The sequence below is a fragment of the Panicum hallii genome, chromosome 5 (assembly GCF_002211085.1).
Source record: "Panicum hallii strain FIL2 chromosome 5, PHallii_v3.1, whole genome shotgun sequence".
In the NCBI taxonomy this organism is placed as follows: Eukaryota; Viridiplantae; Streptophyta; class Magnoliopsida; order Poales; family Poaceae; genus Panicum; species Panicum hallii.
In genome coordinates this window covers 51,513,282-51,530,525 of record NC_038046.1, presented here as the reverse complement: position 1 = coordinate 51,530,525, position 17,244 = coordinate 51,513,282, and the positions used below count along the sequence as shown (strand labels likewise).

At 46.2% G+C, this 17,244-nt stretch overlaps 1 protein-coding gene across 1 annotated transcript; it reads right to left on the bottom strand.

Annotated features, from left to right (window-relative positions):
- Positions 1-11,578: 11,578 nt before the first annotated feature.
- On the bottom strand, positions 11,579-12,407 carry LOC112892745 (glutathione S-transferase T3-like). Its single transcript, XM_025959867.1, has 3 exons — positions 12,009-12,407; positions 11,761-11,922; positions 11,579-11,713 (listed from the first exon to the last, which is right to left on the bottom strand). Exons 1-3 carry the CDS (start codon positions 12,405-12,407, stop codon positions 11,579-11,581), a joined length of 696 nt encoding a protein of 231 aa, XP_025815652.1.
- Positions 12,408-17,244: the final 4,837 nt, after the last annotated feature.

Sequence of the window (17,244 nt, the reverse complement as noted above, 5' to 3'; positions counted from 1 at the left end):
ATCTAGAATCTACAGGAAAAACATAAGTTTCTATGTACGATGAAATAAAATGATCCATTTCAGATACTTTCTGTGCGCCACCGGCTCTAGCATTATGAAATCTTGTTCGGACTGGTAGGAATACCCAATTTGAACGTTCTCCAGAACCATTCTCTAAAAGCATCTTCAATAGCCTTTTTAAAATCTACTCTCTAAATTATCATTTAGAAAGTTATTTGAGTAAAAATTATTTTCTGTATCTTTATACTCTCCAACAGTTTTTCTATATCTTGTGCGTAGTCTAGAAAGCAATTCTTGCTCTCCATCTTTAGCCAGTGACAAATCCAGAATAGAAGACGTGTATATTTAAATGTCCAATTGAAGAGGTTGTTGAAGGGTAATTTTTACTTGTTTTAGCGAACGTGCCTGAGCACGTATTTCATTAAGAAGAAAGTAATACGACCGATACACACCTTAGAGCATCCACAACAGCCTCGTTAAAATCCTTTTTAATCTAAATTTGGCTATTATCAACGAAACAGCCTCTCCAACAGTATCGGCGACTTTATCTCCAAAATAGACTCATCGTCTTCCTGGCTTCTTAGCTCGCCAATCTGCCGTTTCTGCGTGCTCCCCACGTAACGCGCGTGTTCCCGTTCCTGCACATCCGAGCTTGCCTTCCCGCGCACCCTCGTCTGGTTATTTAATCTTGCATCCAGGATTGCACAAATCGCCAAGAAACCTCCTCCGCCTACAAGATCAGCCGCCGGAATCGTCAGCCCCGTCGCCGCTCAGAAGCTCGCCATGTCCATTCCCAGTCGTCGTGCGAGCACGCCCAGCGAGATTCCCATGTCGATGCCGCCGTCTGCCCGTAGATCGGAGCCATCTCACGCGATGGCAGGACCTCGTCTAGGCGGCAGCGATGGACGAGTCACGAACTCACGAGCAGCGACGGCAGCCAAATAGATTGAGGCACGTACAATACGATCTGTGGCAGAGGAAAAAAAAAGACCCCAGCGCTGACGTGGTGAGTTTGAGTATGAAGTGGTGATTCTTTTATATATTCTGTTGGAGTCCCTAACCAAATTAAAAGATAATCTAATTTAGGTAATGGAAAAATCAGAAAATTTACAATTTCTTTTGACTAGGCTGTGGATGCTCTTAATAGGTAGAGGATAATTTTTTAAAAATCCCCATTTCGAGAGATATACATAGTCTTCTGGAGATGCTCTAAATAAATACGCGTTAAGCTACGTAGCCACGGCAAAGCACACCGTTACCTACTGTGTGTCAATGTCGTGCATCTGATTTTTATTTAAAAAAAGAAGTCGACACGTGTTATGCATTTCACGGGTGACTTCTCCATGCTTTTCCTTTTCCTAGACCACTCCCTCTGATGGCTTTAACTTCAGCCAGCCCCTGCTTGGATCCGAAGCATCACCTGCCCCCATGCCCCCGTCCGCATCGTGCCAGAAAAACAGGGCGCCAATAATTCCAGCCAGGGCCGGACCACGCCACGGGGCCCCAGCGAGCTCGCGCGCCACGCGCTGTCGTCGAGATCCGTGGCGATTCGACGTGCACGGCCGGGCCCTCGCTTTTCCGCTGGCCCCGCACGCTCCACTTGGGCGCATGGGTCAGCATGCCGCAGCACCGCCGCGCCGGACCCGTCGCGGTCGCCGGGTCGGGGTCGGGCCCCCCACGCCGCGTCGCATCCGTCGCGCGGGGCCATTACTGCCGATCGCCGGCCGGACCATGATTGCTTATCGATCGCCCATCGGCCGCGCGCGCTTTCTGTGCTAGCTGTGATATGCACCCGTTCTTTTCATTTCGCTTCGCATTTTTCTAGCTCTCCTTCCTCAGGGATCCAAGGAAGAAAATCGTGCAGAGGGGCATCGACGTCTCGTGGCAAGGAGGGTGGAAAGTCCAGCTCGCGCTCGGCGGTCATGGTCATCCATTTGTCCTGTGGTCTCGCCGCTCAATCCTTATCCCTTCTCGGCTCCTCTATCGCCTCTCGCCCCTCCCTCCATGTCCCTCGCCGCCGGCGATCTCCGGTGACGGGCGTGGCGGGCCAGGCCGGGGCAGGAAGCAAGTGGCGGGGGCGAAACGTTCATGTTCAGGTCCTGCAACCATGAATGCAAATCGAATGGTTTTGATCCCTGTATATACGTGACCTACTAGAGCGCACATTCTCGAGCTGGTTCTCTAATGTGGAGTGGACGCATGCGCATGACAAAAATATTTTAGTTTATTTTTGCACGTGTATAGAGGAGAGTAGGTTCAAATGTTGAGCATCAAGCCCGGTATTATCTCTAGCTAACATGCAATGTCACCTATGAGAGAAACTAAAAAAAACGGGGTCTCTAGCAAATACCCTACCATAGTACGATACGGTGGTCCACTTATTATCCTTTTCTTATCTTCCCCTTCATTTCATTATCTTTCCCTTCAATTCATTCCAGGCCCCAATGATGGCTTCTGATTCAACTTCATGGTTTCTTTTCTTTTGTTTCTTGAATTCGTACATTTTCCCATGTATCTTTCAAGCCTTACATTTGTTTTTTTGCAAATACCAAGCGTTTCTTTTGTAACTTTGCCACGTTTCAAATTCCTCTAGATTATCTAGGTGCCCAGGAAAATAGACCTTGTATTTTTATTGCTATTAATTCTTTAAAATAATGTGTTCTAAACAAACCCTCACTTATCGCTACTGTTTTGATATAATTCACTTGTTGCTACTGTTTCAGTACAATTTATTTTTTTGAATAAGTGTCCATTAAAACAAGTTTTTTGAAGGAAAAAAAGCTCGTTCAACGAAGTTCCATATATAACTTGTCCAAACATTCTTTTTCATGTTAGTTTCTTCCACGTGAGAAAAGCAGGCCTAACGAGGCATAGCGGACCGCCAAAAAGGATTAACGGTAGTTATGCGGCTACATCACACGAATAGTGCCAAACGTGTTATGAAACTCAAAGCCATTTAGCATGCAAAAAGTGTTTGGCATATAAAAAATGCGGTACACCAAGAAGGTGTCCGTAGCTGACCCGCTCTTTGCCTCTTGGTTAGGCCCCATGGGCTTTTTATTATCTCCGACCCCACAAGTCGTCAGCCAATTGGAAACGGCGCTAATAGGCCAGTTGGAAACGTTCATGGAGAGTTTCATGAGATGGGGGAGTTTCATTATGCGAAATCTAATCGGTAGCTGGTATAGCTACCAAGTTCTTAATCTTAATAACTGTATAATAAAACTATACACCGAGACTGGTCTATAAGTGGAACTGATCGACACTGATCATGATACAAAGCAGTACGTGTCGCGTATCTGATATTTTTTGAAAACAATAAAAATCAAACGCGCAGTGAATTATCGTCACACGTCGTCGTCCCTTGACTTGCTCTCTCGAATTCTCATATCATACTACTGATGAGCGCGACAAAACTTCGTGGTGGTCACCGTGCGATGTATGCGTATCTGGACGTGCGTGCACACCGGCCGGCACCGTTTCACAGGAGACGGGACACGGATGGCCGGACCCCCCCGGCCCGGCCTGGAGCCCTGGACCAATGATTCGTACGATGGATCGCGACGCGGTAGCTGTACACGAATAGGAAAAGGGTCGGTGGATCGCTGTAGTCCTGGTACTACACGGCTCGCGCATTAGTGCCAGAGCATAATAGATGGAGCAGCGCCCCTGCCGATCCGCGCACATGCAGCTGCGCCCGTGGCTCTGGCCTGGAACACATGCTTGGTTGCTTGCCCTTGCTGTGCGGGTTGCGAGCCTGACGCCTCTTGGGTCCGTGCGCCCCGCCCAAACGTCACCCACGAGACACCTGTTCGGCTGTTCCTGTGTTCCATTGTTGGTTTGCTCGACACGTACGCCAGGTCAGGAATCCATACGGGCTGTGTAAAACTCCCATCACCCATCAGCAAGCACTAGGAGACACTACAGAGAGGACGACCCAGCCCTAGCTAGCCCCGGCGTAAGCCGGTGCACGCACGTGGAGCGATCGTCTATCATAAAAGGCGAGGCCCCGATGGCAGTGGTACAAAAATTGGTTGAGCGATGCTGATCGATGCCAGCTTTTTGCTTCTTGTTACGGGCCGGTCGAAGCTCCCCGCAGACCTGGAGCTCGTTTGGAGCTAGGCGTCGGTATTTGGTAACCTGGCACCGCCGTTTTGTGCCTGTCGCAAGAGGTTCGGTGTTGATTCCCGTCGCCATTAGGCATTAGCCACGTTCATGCATGCATGTCGTGCAGTGGTGTGCTGTGGTGGCACTCGCACCACAAATAATACTGCCATGCATATGGAAACAGAAGCCGTTTGCTGCTGGGCACGCAAAGGGGCAGTCTCTACTTGTTACAAAGAGATCAAGTTTGGATTGCACCCCCGGCCGTACGTACTTGATTCGAGATTCTCGACGCAGTAAGAAGGGGGAAACGGCAGCCGGCGATGGGAAGAACCATACTACATGGCAAGAACAGTACTCGTGTTTGTTTCAAAAAAAAAAAATAGTACTCTTATTTCCTTCTGCATGATCTTGTGAGAGTTAGGTCTGCAGGAGTTTCGTTTTAAAGGTGCCGAAATGCTGTAGTTCTCAAATTTTCAAGACGGGCTTTGAGTTAAGAGAAGCATTTACATTAAGGAGTATCATTTAATTAATTTCCGGCAATCTGCAAATAGAGCTAATGGTCGAGACGAGCGTTGCAAAACCTTATTATCTATAGTAATTCGACTGTGCCCATTATATTCTTTATACTTGCTTTTTCCGCTTTGCATTTCTAGAGCTTATTCGGAAGTGATTGTTGGGAAAAATAACTCCCAGTAGTCATAATTTATGGCTGTTGCCATCCCTTTCGAAATCACCTCTTGAACTTTGCTCCGATCCATTTCTTCGCTTCGAATCACTATTATTATGACTAAGAACACACGCTATATATACACTCGAAACATTTTAGCTTGCAGGCTCAGAACAACTAGTTTTAATGTTTGGAACAAATCCGATGCTGTTGCGCACTCCTGCTCAAGTGCTCATCAACACCACCCTTACACTCCCTCTTTACCATGCTCTCGATCCTTGTTGTCTCATCATACATCTCTGCCTTTGCCACAATCATACCACTTGTTGCATGCTCTACAAACAATTTGTAGACGAACAACTAAGTTTAATGTATGAGCAAGTTCTTTACACGGTGCTTCTCAACCTAGCAAAAGCAAAGGGAAAAGCAATCTGGGTGGCCAACGCTTTGGAGTTTTGACACTGGAAGAAGCGCAACCAAGGACCTGGGGTTGGGTGGCGGGTGCCTCTCACTGATGTCCAATCGCCGCCGCACATCTGTCCTGTTTTTCCTACACAGACGTGATACGGGTGTCGACGTATCTCGTGACGAGTAAGTACTCTCCTATCGTATCAACGCACACCAAAACCATCCTGCGCAAGCGCGAGGCTGCACTGACAGCAACCTGACTCCAGCTCTGATCGGGCCGATTGGATCTGCCAAGCTAATTATCGATGCGCATTAGCATCGTCGCCGTAGATATTACAGCGTATTAGTATGTAATTAGAAACGGAGACCCCGGCCGATGGCATTTTTTTGTCGGCCGGCTGATGATAATAATTGCGGCGGCGGCGGCGACGACGACGGACCAGCGACATGGACGGTGCACATACTCCCAAGTTCATTTTTTTTAAAAAAAATTGAAGTCGCTGTTCTCGGGCTAGCACCGGTCACATTTTCTAACGGGCCACGCACTCCAGCATCCGCCCCCGGGTGGGGGGGGGGGGGGGGGGGCATTATTATTGCTCAGCTGATTGGCAGCCACTTGACGCCAGTAGAGGACGAAGTTTATTAGAATGGTCTTTTTCCTTTTTTTTTGTGTGTGTGGGGGGGGGGGGGGGGGTTCACGTCGCCGTTGCATTATTGATTCTTTTTGCGATTGCATATCCCCGTGGCCACGAATTGTTCGTACGTACTTGCATTATTTTCAATGTTTATTCTCCCGTTGCCGTTAGGAAGCCGGGTTATTAAGAGGTCCATTATTGAGTCCCATCGCCATTAACAAATTGAATACTGGACGAAGGTTTCGATTTCAACTTTCGCTTGCAGCTGGGCCCTTTTTGCTTGTGCGTGTTGGATGTGGAGGTGCAAGAAGAGAGGGTGGGGTTGGGTTGAGAGGAGATTTTTTTTATATGGGATAAACCGGTCTCTATCTCCATCTTGTAGACATATATAGCTAGAGAGAATGGGTTATGGTTTGATTTAGAAGTTCCGAGTAGAGTGAAAACATACACTACCAGAAAAAAAGTGAAAGCACCCTAGAAAACACATATGTGAAGATTAGGAATTGGTAATATGAAGATGTGTTTGCAGTATCTTGCCTCATCAGGACACATCTCTGATGGGTACACACCACACAAGGGGTCTATAGATGTATTGTGATGATAGCCTCGTCACATAGGGATGAAGCTAGGAACATTTCTTAACGAGACCGGAGAGCTAAACATGAATAGTAAATGACACGCTTTTACCTTTTTACCTTTTTTTCATACCAAACCTATAGAAAATTAGTGATGTTACACATCATTAGGGAGGGCTTGACTCCCCTTGCTCCCTCTTCTGGCTGCATCACCATCGCCACGTCCAATTCTATTGCACTGTCTGTGCGCATATATATTCTGCTAGTTCCTCTCTGTCCTCTACGATGTCTAGGGGCAGATCCATAAAATAAAAATAGGGGGATGATTCCTTCTTCGATGTCTAGGGGCGGATCCATAAAATAAAAATAGGGGGATGATTCCTTCTTCTTCAACCTCCAGCACCCCTTAAGCTCCTTCCCATGGCGCAAAAAATGGAGGGGGTCCGCTGCTGCGCAGTGAGTAGGGGTGCGACCCCCCTCCCCCCCAACACATACGTTATTCTTGTCCCAAGCCAGGCTCTAGCACCCTCCTTCGTGTTGTCGATGAGTATATTTTTCATATTAGTTATTCCCCATAACATATATACATCAATAATATAAATATTATCATGTTCAGTTGCATAAACGGTGGCTATAAAATATATGCTTTAAATAAATAGTCCCGGAATCTTGTGAGCTTGCACCATGCATATGTGGGAGTATAACGATCATGCAAGCACTGACCAATGAAACTGGTTTTCAACATCATGGATGGGACAAAAGTGATGCCTGTGGGCTGTGGCCGTGGTAACCAACGGCATGACTGGCTGAGGATCATTGGAACAAAGAGCCCCCTGTGTGCGCTAAAAAGTTGTAATTCCTTAATCCGGACAGCAGGCACCTTGTGCAATAATATCCCTTTCTTCTCTGGAGCGAGTGTAAGATGTTCAAGGCATACTGTGCAACGGTGCGGTTACACCGCAAATAATATCCATGGATGGAAATAATAGATGACATTTATTAATTTGGAAAGGTGTTTGCTAAAAAACGAAAATGTTAGGACCATACACGCCAAAGCATATATAGATCAAGTCATGCGTATATGTTGCCTACCGCAGCCACGGACTCTAGAGCACCCTGCGAACCACATACCAAAACAAACCGAAACAACCATTCATGTTCATGCAATCATATTGCCTAGCACGAGGCAGAAGCAGCCGCCTCCACATCAATAAAACTGTTAAAACTAGAAAGTAGAGAATAGAATAGAATAGAATAGAATAGATAAATAATTCATTGATTGGTTGATTAAACAGTGTCATTACATATTTATACGTGATGAAAGAATATGTCAAAAAAAATATATCCCTAGATGTGTTTAGATTCCTTCACGGAAGGTTAGAGCCTTTTGGTAAAAGGTTCTAAGAGATCTCTCTAAGAAGAGACATATCTAATTGATTATTAATATAATCTTAATTCTAATAAAAACCTCTTGGCTGACCCGAGAGGACGCTACGCTGCGCCGGCGTGGGGCGTCGGATCTGGAAGCCGCGGGGCAACGGCGTGCGTGCTTCTCGTGTGCTCTGGACGCCCGCCGCCCTCCCCTGCCCACCACAACGGAGAATGATTGTCCGCTGGCGCCTGCCTGCCTTGGCGTTGGCTCTCCCCGGTAGCCAATCGCCGCCATGCACTTGTCTTTTTTTTCCCTCCTCCAATATAATCGCCAATAATTGAGATATACGTTTGCTTTCTTCTGGTACAGTCCATTTTCCATCACAAAACGTGATATGAATCACGACATATCTCGCTCGCGACCGCTGCCTCTCGATCAATTATTTCCCCTATCATCATGTCGAGCGCGCAGCTAGGACAAAGAATCCCGCCCACTGTGCGCGCATCTGGCTGCACAGTGACAGCGTCGTCCTCGCGCCCGCTCCGAGCCCTCCCGATTGGACCGGCTGGATCTGCCCCGGCTCTGCGCATCGGCATCCACAGTAAAAGCCGAGGCGCCGATGGCCCGGGGGGGGGGGGGGGGGGGGGGAGGCGTGGAGGACCAGTAGCTCATGATCGTCGCGACGGGCCACGACGCGATGCACGGCGGCTGCTAGCTGGTGATCTGCGGCAGAGCCGCCCGCCCGGCGGCGGAGGAACCCGGCCGGAGCGCATCTCGCGTGTCTGCGCAGGCGGCAGGCACATGCGGCGAGGACGGAGGCCCCGCGGCTCGCCGGATCGGTCGCGCGCGGTCGTGTACGTCGTGCCTGCGGTCTGGTCTGGGCCACTGGAGCGACAAGGCCGGCGGCGGCATGTGTTGTGCTGGTCATGCCGCCCAACCTCGCTCCGCTCTGATCTGGCAGCTTGACGTGCATGGTATGGTATGGTATGGTACGGAGTATATTCGGTCTCCGGCGGCTACGATCCCGGCGGATCTCGCGTGCGTACGATCCGGCGTCGTCGTCCTTGTACCGCCACGGGGCCACCTGTGTGATCTGGAGCGATTTCATCGTAGATTGAAAGTTTCTACGACGACCAATTAATTGCATCCAATGACAGTTTGACACGCACACACGCACAGAGAGAGAGAGAGCGTGCGCGCGCACAACACAGCTCATGTTTTACACGTGTGAAAGCAAGTTGATGAGTACTGTTCCGGTTGATCAGTCGTCCTGCAGCCTGCAATCATGAGCTAGTAAAAGAAAACTAGCGCTAACTCGAGCAAAAAGCTTGCCCAGGCAAGTTCTCCAAAAAAACTCGAGCAAAAAAGCTAACTTTACTGGTACTACTAGTAGTATTGTTTTAACACACCTTAGAGCATCTCCAATAAACTCTAGCTAAATATGAAGATCGTACCCGCTTTGTAAAAATAGAAAACCCCCTAATCTAATGGGGTAGTCCAAGAGACTAGCTAAAACGTGGGCTTTATATTCAAATCGGGGTCCACGTCATCTTTTTTTTTCTGGACTCCACCGCTTCCACCCGTCTGTGCTCGACGCCACCGATGTCTTTTCCTCCGACGCCGCCTGGATGCCGCACGACGTCCGAGCTCTTTTCCTCCGACGGCGCCTGGACGGGAACGACGCACGCCACCTGGACGGGAACGCCGCACACCGCCTGGACGGGAACGATGGAGTTAATTTGAGGTACATGTAGGGCTTTCTTTCGTATCCGTTCAGCATAGATGCTGTTTTTTTTATCATCCATGTTTTGATGCAATCTGAAATCTTGCATGGTTGATCAAGTATTGGACAACAACGTTGTACACTATGGATTCAGATGATGAATTCAATAAATTTGTAATGGATGAAGTGATTGGTTCCTCCTCTTCGGATGATGAGAGGAAAGCTGATTTTTTTTTACCACGCACATAATATTTGAGGATACATTTAATCATCCGGATCGAATTGGTTCCGTCGAGGGTCATAATGTAGTAGATCGTGAAAGACTATTACACCTTGACTTTCTTTACAAAGTCTATTTCTCAGATAAACCTACTTTCGGACCAAAGATTTTTAGACGCAGGTTCGTATTTGTGCCTAATTATATTGTTATTTTTAACGACTTGTTTTTATAAATATAGCTAATTTTTAATTGTGTCATGACATAGGTTTCGAATGAAACGACATGTATTCATACGTATAATGAATGTTGTTGAGGACCATGACGAATATTTTGTGCAGAAGAGGAATGCGGCAGGTACCTTAGGACTATCTTGTCTGCAGAAGGTTGTGGCGGCAGTTCATCTACTAGCTTATGGCGTCGCAGCCAATGCTTTGGATGAGTATATTTGTATTGGTGAGAGTACCGCTTTAGAAGCTTTGAGAAAGTTTACCGTAGATGTCGTTGAAATTTTTGGAGAGGAGTACATGAGATTACCTAATAAAGAGGATACCACCAGATTATTGGCAATTGGAGCCAACAGAGATTTCCCTGGAATGCTTGGATCCATAGATTGTATGCACTAGGGCTGGAAAAATTATCCTACTGCATGGCACGGTATGTACCGTGTACATAAAAAGGAGCCAATAATTATACTTGGAGCAGTTGCGTCTAAAGATCTCTGGATATGGTATTCATTTTTTGGTATGCCTGGCTCACACAATGATATCAATGTGCTTCAAAGATCTCCTATATTTGCAAGGGCTTGCTGAGGGACAAGGTCCACAGGTTAATTTCAACATCAATGGCAATGATTATTCTACGGGTTATTATCTAGCGGATGGCATATATCCGTCGTGGGCCATTTTTATGAAGACTATTCCAGAGCCTCAAGGTATAAAAAGAAATATTTTGCAAAGACACAAGACGCTTGTAGAAAGGATGTTGAACGGGCATTTGGGGTCCTACAATCACGTTTTGCTATTGTTCGTGGGCCGGCTCGCTTGTGGGATGAAGACTCCCTAGGATATATTATGAGGGCTCGCATCATAATGCATAACATGATTGTTGAAGATGAGTGAGATGAGTACACTGATTACTATGATTGCGACTACGATGACATAGGAGAAAAGGTGACAGTATCCCATACTGAAGCACCAGAACTTGCAGCTTTTATTTAGAATTATAAGAACATCAAGGATAAGCAAACCCACATTTAGCTTCAGACAGATTTGATCGAGCACCCGTGGAATAACCACCTAGATTTATACTCTCTTGATTAATATTTATTTTTGATAGTGGGGATAATAATTCTGTTTGGAAGCCATTATTTGTATTATATTTTTCCTATATATCTATTGAATCTTTCCTGGTTATAAAAGTTTTGAATTTTTCCTCATGAAGCAATATGTTAATTTCTAAGTTCAGAATACGTGACAGCATCCAAGGTCAAATATGTTAATTCATGAAGCAAGAAACTGCAGAGCTTGTTTCAGCTTCCCACCAGCATAAGACAATACTTAATATTCTCATAGAAGAATCTCATTACAGTGGGGAGCAACAGGTTCAAACACAGGTTCAAAGCAAACAGGTTCAAAACAAACAGGTTCAAAGCAAACTATAGTAGTCTAGCAACCGCAGCGTCTTGTAAAAATCTCATCCTGAGGCTTTTTATAGTATTGCCACAGTATGTAGGTCATATTGCTCAAATCTAGTGAAAGAATCCTCTCCTCTTCTAGTTCCCTTTGGAACTCAAATTTTTCTCTCTCCAACTTGATCTTTTCCTCCTGCAGAGCAAAGGCCTTGTTGCATCTCTGATCTTTCTTCAAATCTTTCTAAGCATCAGCTTCTTTCATCTTTGCCACAAGATAGTCCAATGCTTCGATGGTCGAACGTTGATGTAACTTCTTTTTCTCCGTCTTCTTTCCGTCCGGTCTTTTTGAAGCATCTTGTGCTGTTGCTGCTGCAAACTAGCAGGTGAGGACATGGGTACAAGTGATAACGGGGATGAGTTCGCCTTTGTCTTCTGTTTCTTATTACTATATGTTGTTGTTCCACTATTTTGCATGCATCTTTCTATCCACTTGGGTTTGTCCTTCAGAATTCTCCAGCAATGCATAAAGGCAAAGTTCCTGTGCTTCTTGTCTTCTTCCTTGAACAGTGCACATGCGCTTGCAATCTGTATATTTCAATGTACACATGAATTTGAAGTTGTGAAAGGAAGGCATAAAAGACATATAATTTATTTGGAAGGAATAGATGTACCTTGTCATCAACTGAGCAACCACTCTGGTTTCTATTCTGAATCTTGATGACACATGAACAGAAAATATTCACATCATGTTGAATAGCCGACCAACGATGCATTAAAGAACCTTGTGTACGATCTAACTGGAATGACTTGTTAGCATGGTAATAATCATGAATTCTTGACCAAAAGGAGCTTTGTGGTTGAGCAACTCCTTGAATAGGATCCATGCCCACATTTAGCCAAGCAGACACAAGAAGTCTGTCCTCTTCATCTTTGAAATTTTTTGTTCTTCCCTGTGATCCTTTAGATGCAGCAAGACCATGATCAGGGGGTGTGTGTGTAGTAGGCGAAAGATCTTGAGACTCTTCAACATCAACCCCTAATAGGTGTGTGAAATATGACCCTGAACTCATATCACCTGCCACAACAAATAGAGTGTATATATTCTTATTGCTGCAGATCATTGTCAATTATACTCTCCAATTTTTTTTGCTATGCACACACTGAAAATTATTCTAACCAAGAATATCAACAATTTATCATCTCGGTGAACAAAGCTCAGGATCAGACACACATACAAACCATAAGAATAGCTATGAATCAGTGACAGCGATTTTTGTTTATGGAGAATCAATGCCACTGAATTAATTTTCTAGAGAACTAATGTAACCATTTTATTGCTTTTTTTAGCTAGCTCAAACAAAATACAAGAGCTCTTGGAGATGCTCTTAATCAGCCGCTTGACTAACACAGCGCGGAAATAATTAGCTTAACTAAGAGCATCTTCAAAAGGCTAGCCAAATCTCACTCTTTATATTCTTATTTAGCTATCCATTTAGTCAAGATTCACTCTCTATATTTCGGTACTTCAAGAGACTATATTTTGGTACTTCAAGAGACCAGTTAAATGAGACTCTTCGTACGTGACATGTGGGATCTCTTATTTGAATATTTCTTTTTATCACCCAGCCCTATCCTAACCCCTTCCTTTCCCTCTCTGCAGGTGGGGCCAGGCTGGACCAGCTGTTCAGCGTCGTTCGCACCGAGCCCAAGCAGCAGCAGCCTCATCCTGGTGAGGAACAAGAGCGGAGAAACCTGAGCACCCTCTCCAGCGACAGCCTCGGGCCACGATGGCTTCGTAGCCTTGTCCGCTGGTGCCGGCGCGTCCACGTCGACCCAGTGCCAAAGCTCGCGAGCCGATTGTTTCATCTTGTTAGATTTTTTTATTCTTTTATTGGCCAGGTTCAGTAGGTGAGAGACAGCGAGCGAGCATGTTCATCCTGGCCAGTAGTTGTAGCTCCAGATTCAACAACTAATTGATTGGAGTAGGAATTTTTCTTCTCAAATTTACTCCATTTCAATGGATTGAATCATCGGCTAGAGGAAAATGTCGACTGGGATTTCTGGGAAAGGAGGCGACACTTAAGATTATGTGGCATATTTCAAAATTTTGGGATCAAATTTTGGGCCACTGTTGGAGAAACAGATGTTTTCGGTGCCCAAATTATTTTAGGCAGATCCTAATCTAAGGTTATTGAGAGCGAATATATTAGGCACGTTTGGAGATGCTCTAAGTGAGACGCTCCATCGATGGGGCGTCTCGTGAGATTCAAGTGTATGTGGACATCTTTGTTTCGAGCGAAGACAACAAGAGTTCTGCCAATCAGTAAAGCTCCAAAAAAGGACGCACGTCTAGGCCCCAGAAGAGCAAAGGGAATAATTGAGTTGCATCACGATGATGGGATATGGTATACATAGAACGGAAGTGAAATATAAACAAAGCAATGTATGCATATAGCCGGTGAAAAGTGAGAACTGAAGCTTTTCTTAAGAAACAGAAAAGTGCTTAGCTTGCGAGACAATGGCGCGTGACCAACCGTGTATCTTGTTCTTGGTTGGAGATTCTGGACCCTGAGAAAGTGACGACGATGGGAGAAGGAAAATCATGTCGCAAAATAGAGAAGTGGTCTAGTGCACCATCCTTTTAAGGCTTTGTTCCGCCAACAGGGGTTCAATCCCCATAGGAATCTAATCCAGACAGGATTAGAAAAAGGTGATTTCCTCCCATCTCACCCAAACCTTGTGGGGATTGCTTCCCCTAATCCCGCTCTTAATTTTCTGTGTTCGGTTTGGCTGGGAATTTATCTGTGGATTTTCTGTCCTTTACAACAACTAGCAGTACGTGTCCAGTGCACCAAGATATCAACTATGTTGGAACGGTGATTAAAAAAAACAGTGTTGGAACGGAAATTACATGATTCAATGGTTAATACAATAAATGTACTTGTACAAAGACAGATAGAATCAGGATCATAGTGTGCAACAGATGATCAAGTGAGATCTGAATCACCACAACTTTGAAGCACAAGTGAGATCTGAACCACCACATATCTCAAGCAAAAGTGAGTTCACAAACAGATCATTCTACATGATCCGGTAGTAAATTGGAAATGACATACCTAATAATTAACAACAACAAAAAGGAAAACATCCTCAACACATTAGCACAACACTTTGACAGACCACAGTTCCTGATATTTTAGTCCTCCTTGTAAGTTAGCTTCTTCTTAATCCTTAACTGAAACCAAAAATTTGAAAAAAAATAGCATATTAGATCCAAGAATCAACAAAAATTTCATTCCAAGATGCATATTGACACAATAGCTGACATCTCAGTCAAAAACCTAAAAAATCCCGCAAACTAGAATCTATTATATGCTATGAACAAGAGACGTCCATTCCTACACCAAAGTGACAAAGCCCAAAGCGGTGGCCAGCTTCGACAAACTTCTGTGAAGCGGGAACAGATGGACTTTGACGACTGGGTCCCACATGAAATGATGGCCATCTACAGTAATAGTCTTTTTGGGATAAATTTTAAACCCTACAACTGATTTTTCTGGAACGGAGGGAGCAGCTAGTAATAGCTTCTAGTCCTTAGGCATTTACAAATCTCCATTGGAATCTTCTATTTTTGATGGACACAAGCACTGATAACAGGAGTTTTCTATCTCTCTATATGCCCCTGGAGTGCTAGCAGCATTGAATTCACTAGCTGCAGTGCTGATGACATTACCGAAATAAACTGTTGCAGATACTAAGACATAGAATTTGTTAACCATGAGATAAATTCTCCGACATGTTGACACGGCATAAGAGAATGGTAGATCAACGAAACATTGAGCAGAGAGGGAGGGGGGAAAATAGCTCTGCACTATCATTGCTGGCTACGAGTATGGCAGATGAATGAGACACTAAACAGATCGGAGAACGAGGATGAGGAGACACTCGTACTCTCAGAGGCAGCACGGCGAGCCGTGCACTCCGCCGCCACCTCCTGCCCCTCCACTGGCGTCGCGACTGCCGCCGCCTGCAGCTGCGGGTCTCCAATCCCTCCCCATCATGCAAGAATCAAGAAACACTAGAAACCTTTGGATCTAGGACATTGGGATGAGAAGGGAAGAAAGGGGTGATGAAAAACACATCGGTGAGAAGGTAGGCAGCGGACGGGAAACCCATTAGTGGAGTGTGCGCTGCGCCGCCGCCATCAACATCATGGAGTCGTGCCGCAGCACCGCACGTGTCGTTGCCTTCGTAGCCTCGGCGCGTAGCATCTCGTGAGGAAGATGACGGGGAATCGTTCCACACCTCGGGCCTCCTGGGTCTTTTCCAAGGCCGGGGTGACGGGAAAAGGCCGGGAATGAATACATGCGGGGCTTAAACGAACGCTAGTTTCTTCGTGGACCAGGATTTCTTCCAGGCCGGCCGGGTTGATCCCAGGGGGTTGGGCTCCGACCCCGGCCGTTCCCGGCCAACCGAACAAGGCCTAAGTAGGTCTCGTGCGTGTTCGAGGATAGGGGCTTTGGCAGGTAACGTTTCAAGAGTTACGAGGATAGGGGGATTTGGCAGGTAATATTTGAAGAGTTACAACGTTTAACCAAGCCATGGAAACTTAGTTACAACATGATGGAATACAATTACATAAGCACAATACGTACCACAACCAACAACATGGGTCACATGCTACGGTATAGGGGAAGAGTTTCTAAAACCGAACACAGATATAAGTGCCTTTTCAGACAAATTTTAGTTGTTAGTTTCCTTTTTAATAAAATACATGCTTAGGCATGTTCACGAAAAAATTTCAGTTGTTAGAGCACACTTCCTAACATAGCTAGCTAACACACATGCTACATCAAGGAAGTTGGTGTCATAGGATTTTAGGCTAAAACTGATCGACATGATCGTTACTTTCCAACATAGCTAGCCGCAGTAGCAGAGCCGCTGGTTGGTGGCAACTGTGATTCCTCGACATCATCATAGATCAGGACCAATTTTAAAAGGACGATCATCTAAAAAATGCCTTACCTTTTGCTGAGGTGGTAGCAGTCCATGCCGAATGGAGTCATGGACCATTTGAATTGTTGAGCAGCCCGGAACAGAATTCTTAACTAAATATTCCGTCCAGAGCCCCGGAGCCAAGCTTGCACACACCCATGTCGCAATTTTTTTCATCTACGGCCAAACAACCTCTCGCTTGTAACGGAGGAAGTGCAGAATTTCTGTTGCCACTCCAGTGCTTAGAAGTTAGAACCCGATTTTCACCTCCTATTGCAATATACTATTTTCGTATAGATTACATATACGAATTCACAGTTACTCAAATTTTGTGCTACCACGTGTTTTCTAATTAATAAACTTAGGCTGTTAGGAGTATTGTAACGAGGAAAAAAGATTAAAATTGGAGGTGTGGTTGGCCATCGCTTCAGGTGATGCATTAAGCATCCATCACATAAAGAGTGGCCCAGGAGCGGCCCAAGAGGGCTTCTTCTTGCGCCGTTGAAGCTCCCTGTCATCACCCCGCTCCCCCCGCCCCGTTCTCCACCCTTCATCTCTAGTGGCGGGAGCCATCGGATTTGCAGCCGTAGACCGTCGCCATTGGAGCTGCTCGCCCTCGCGCCGCCACCCTCCACCGCTCGATCCGCCTCCACCACCCACCACCGCCCGTGGCCATCGGATACGCCTCCACCACCCACCTCCGCCGGACCCTCGCCGCTTCCACCGCCCGCCGCGAGTCCTCCACAACCCGCGGCCGGCTACCCTCCGCCCAAGGATCTCCCTCTACAGCTGGGACCTCACTGGCGACCACTCCCAACCCCCAACCCTGAAACCCCAACCCGAAGCCCCGAACCCTAAACCTAACCGGCGGCGGCAAGGCAGAGCAGGAGCGGCGGCGGCGAGTGCGGAGGA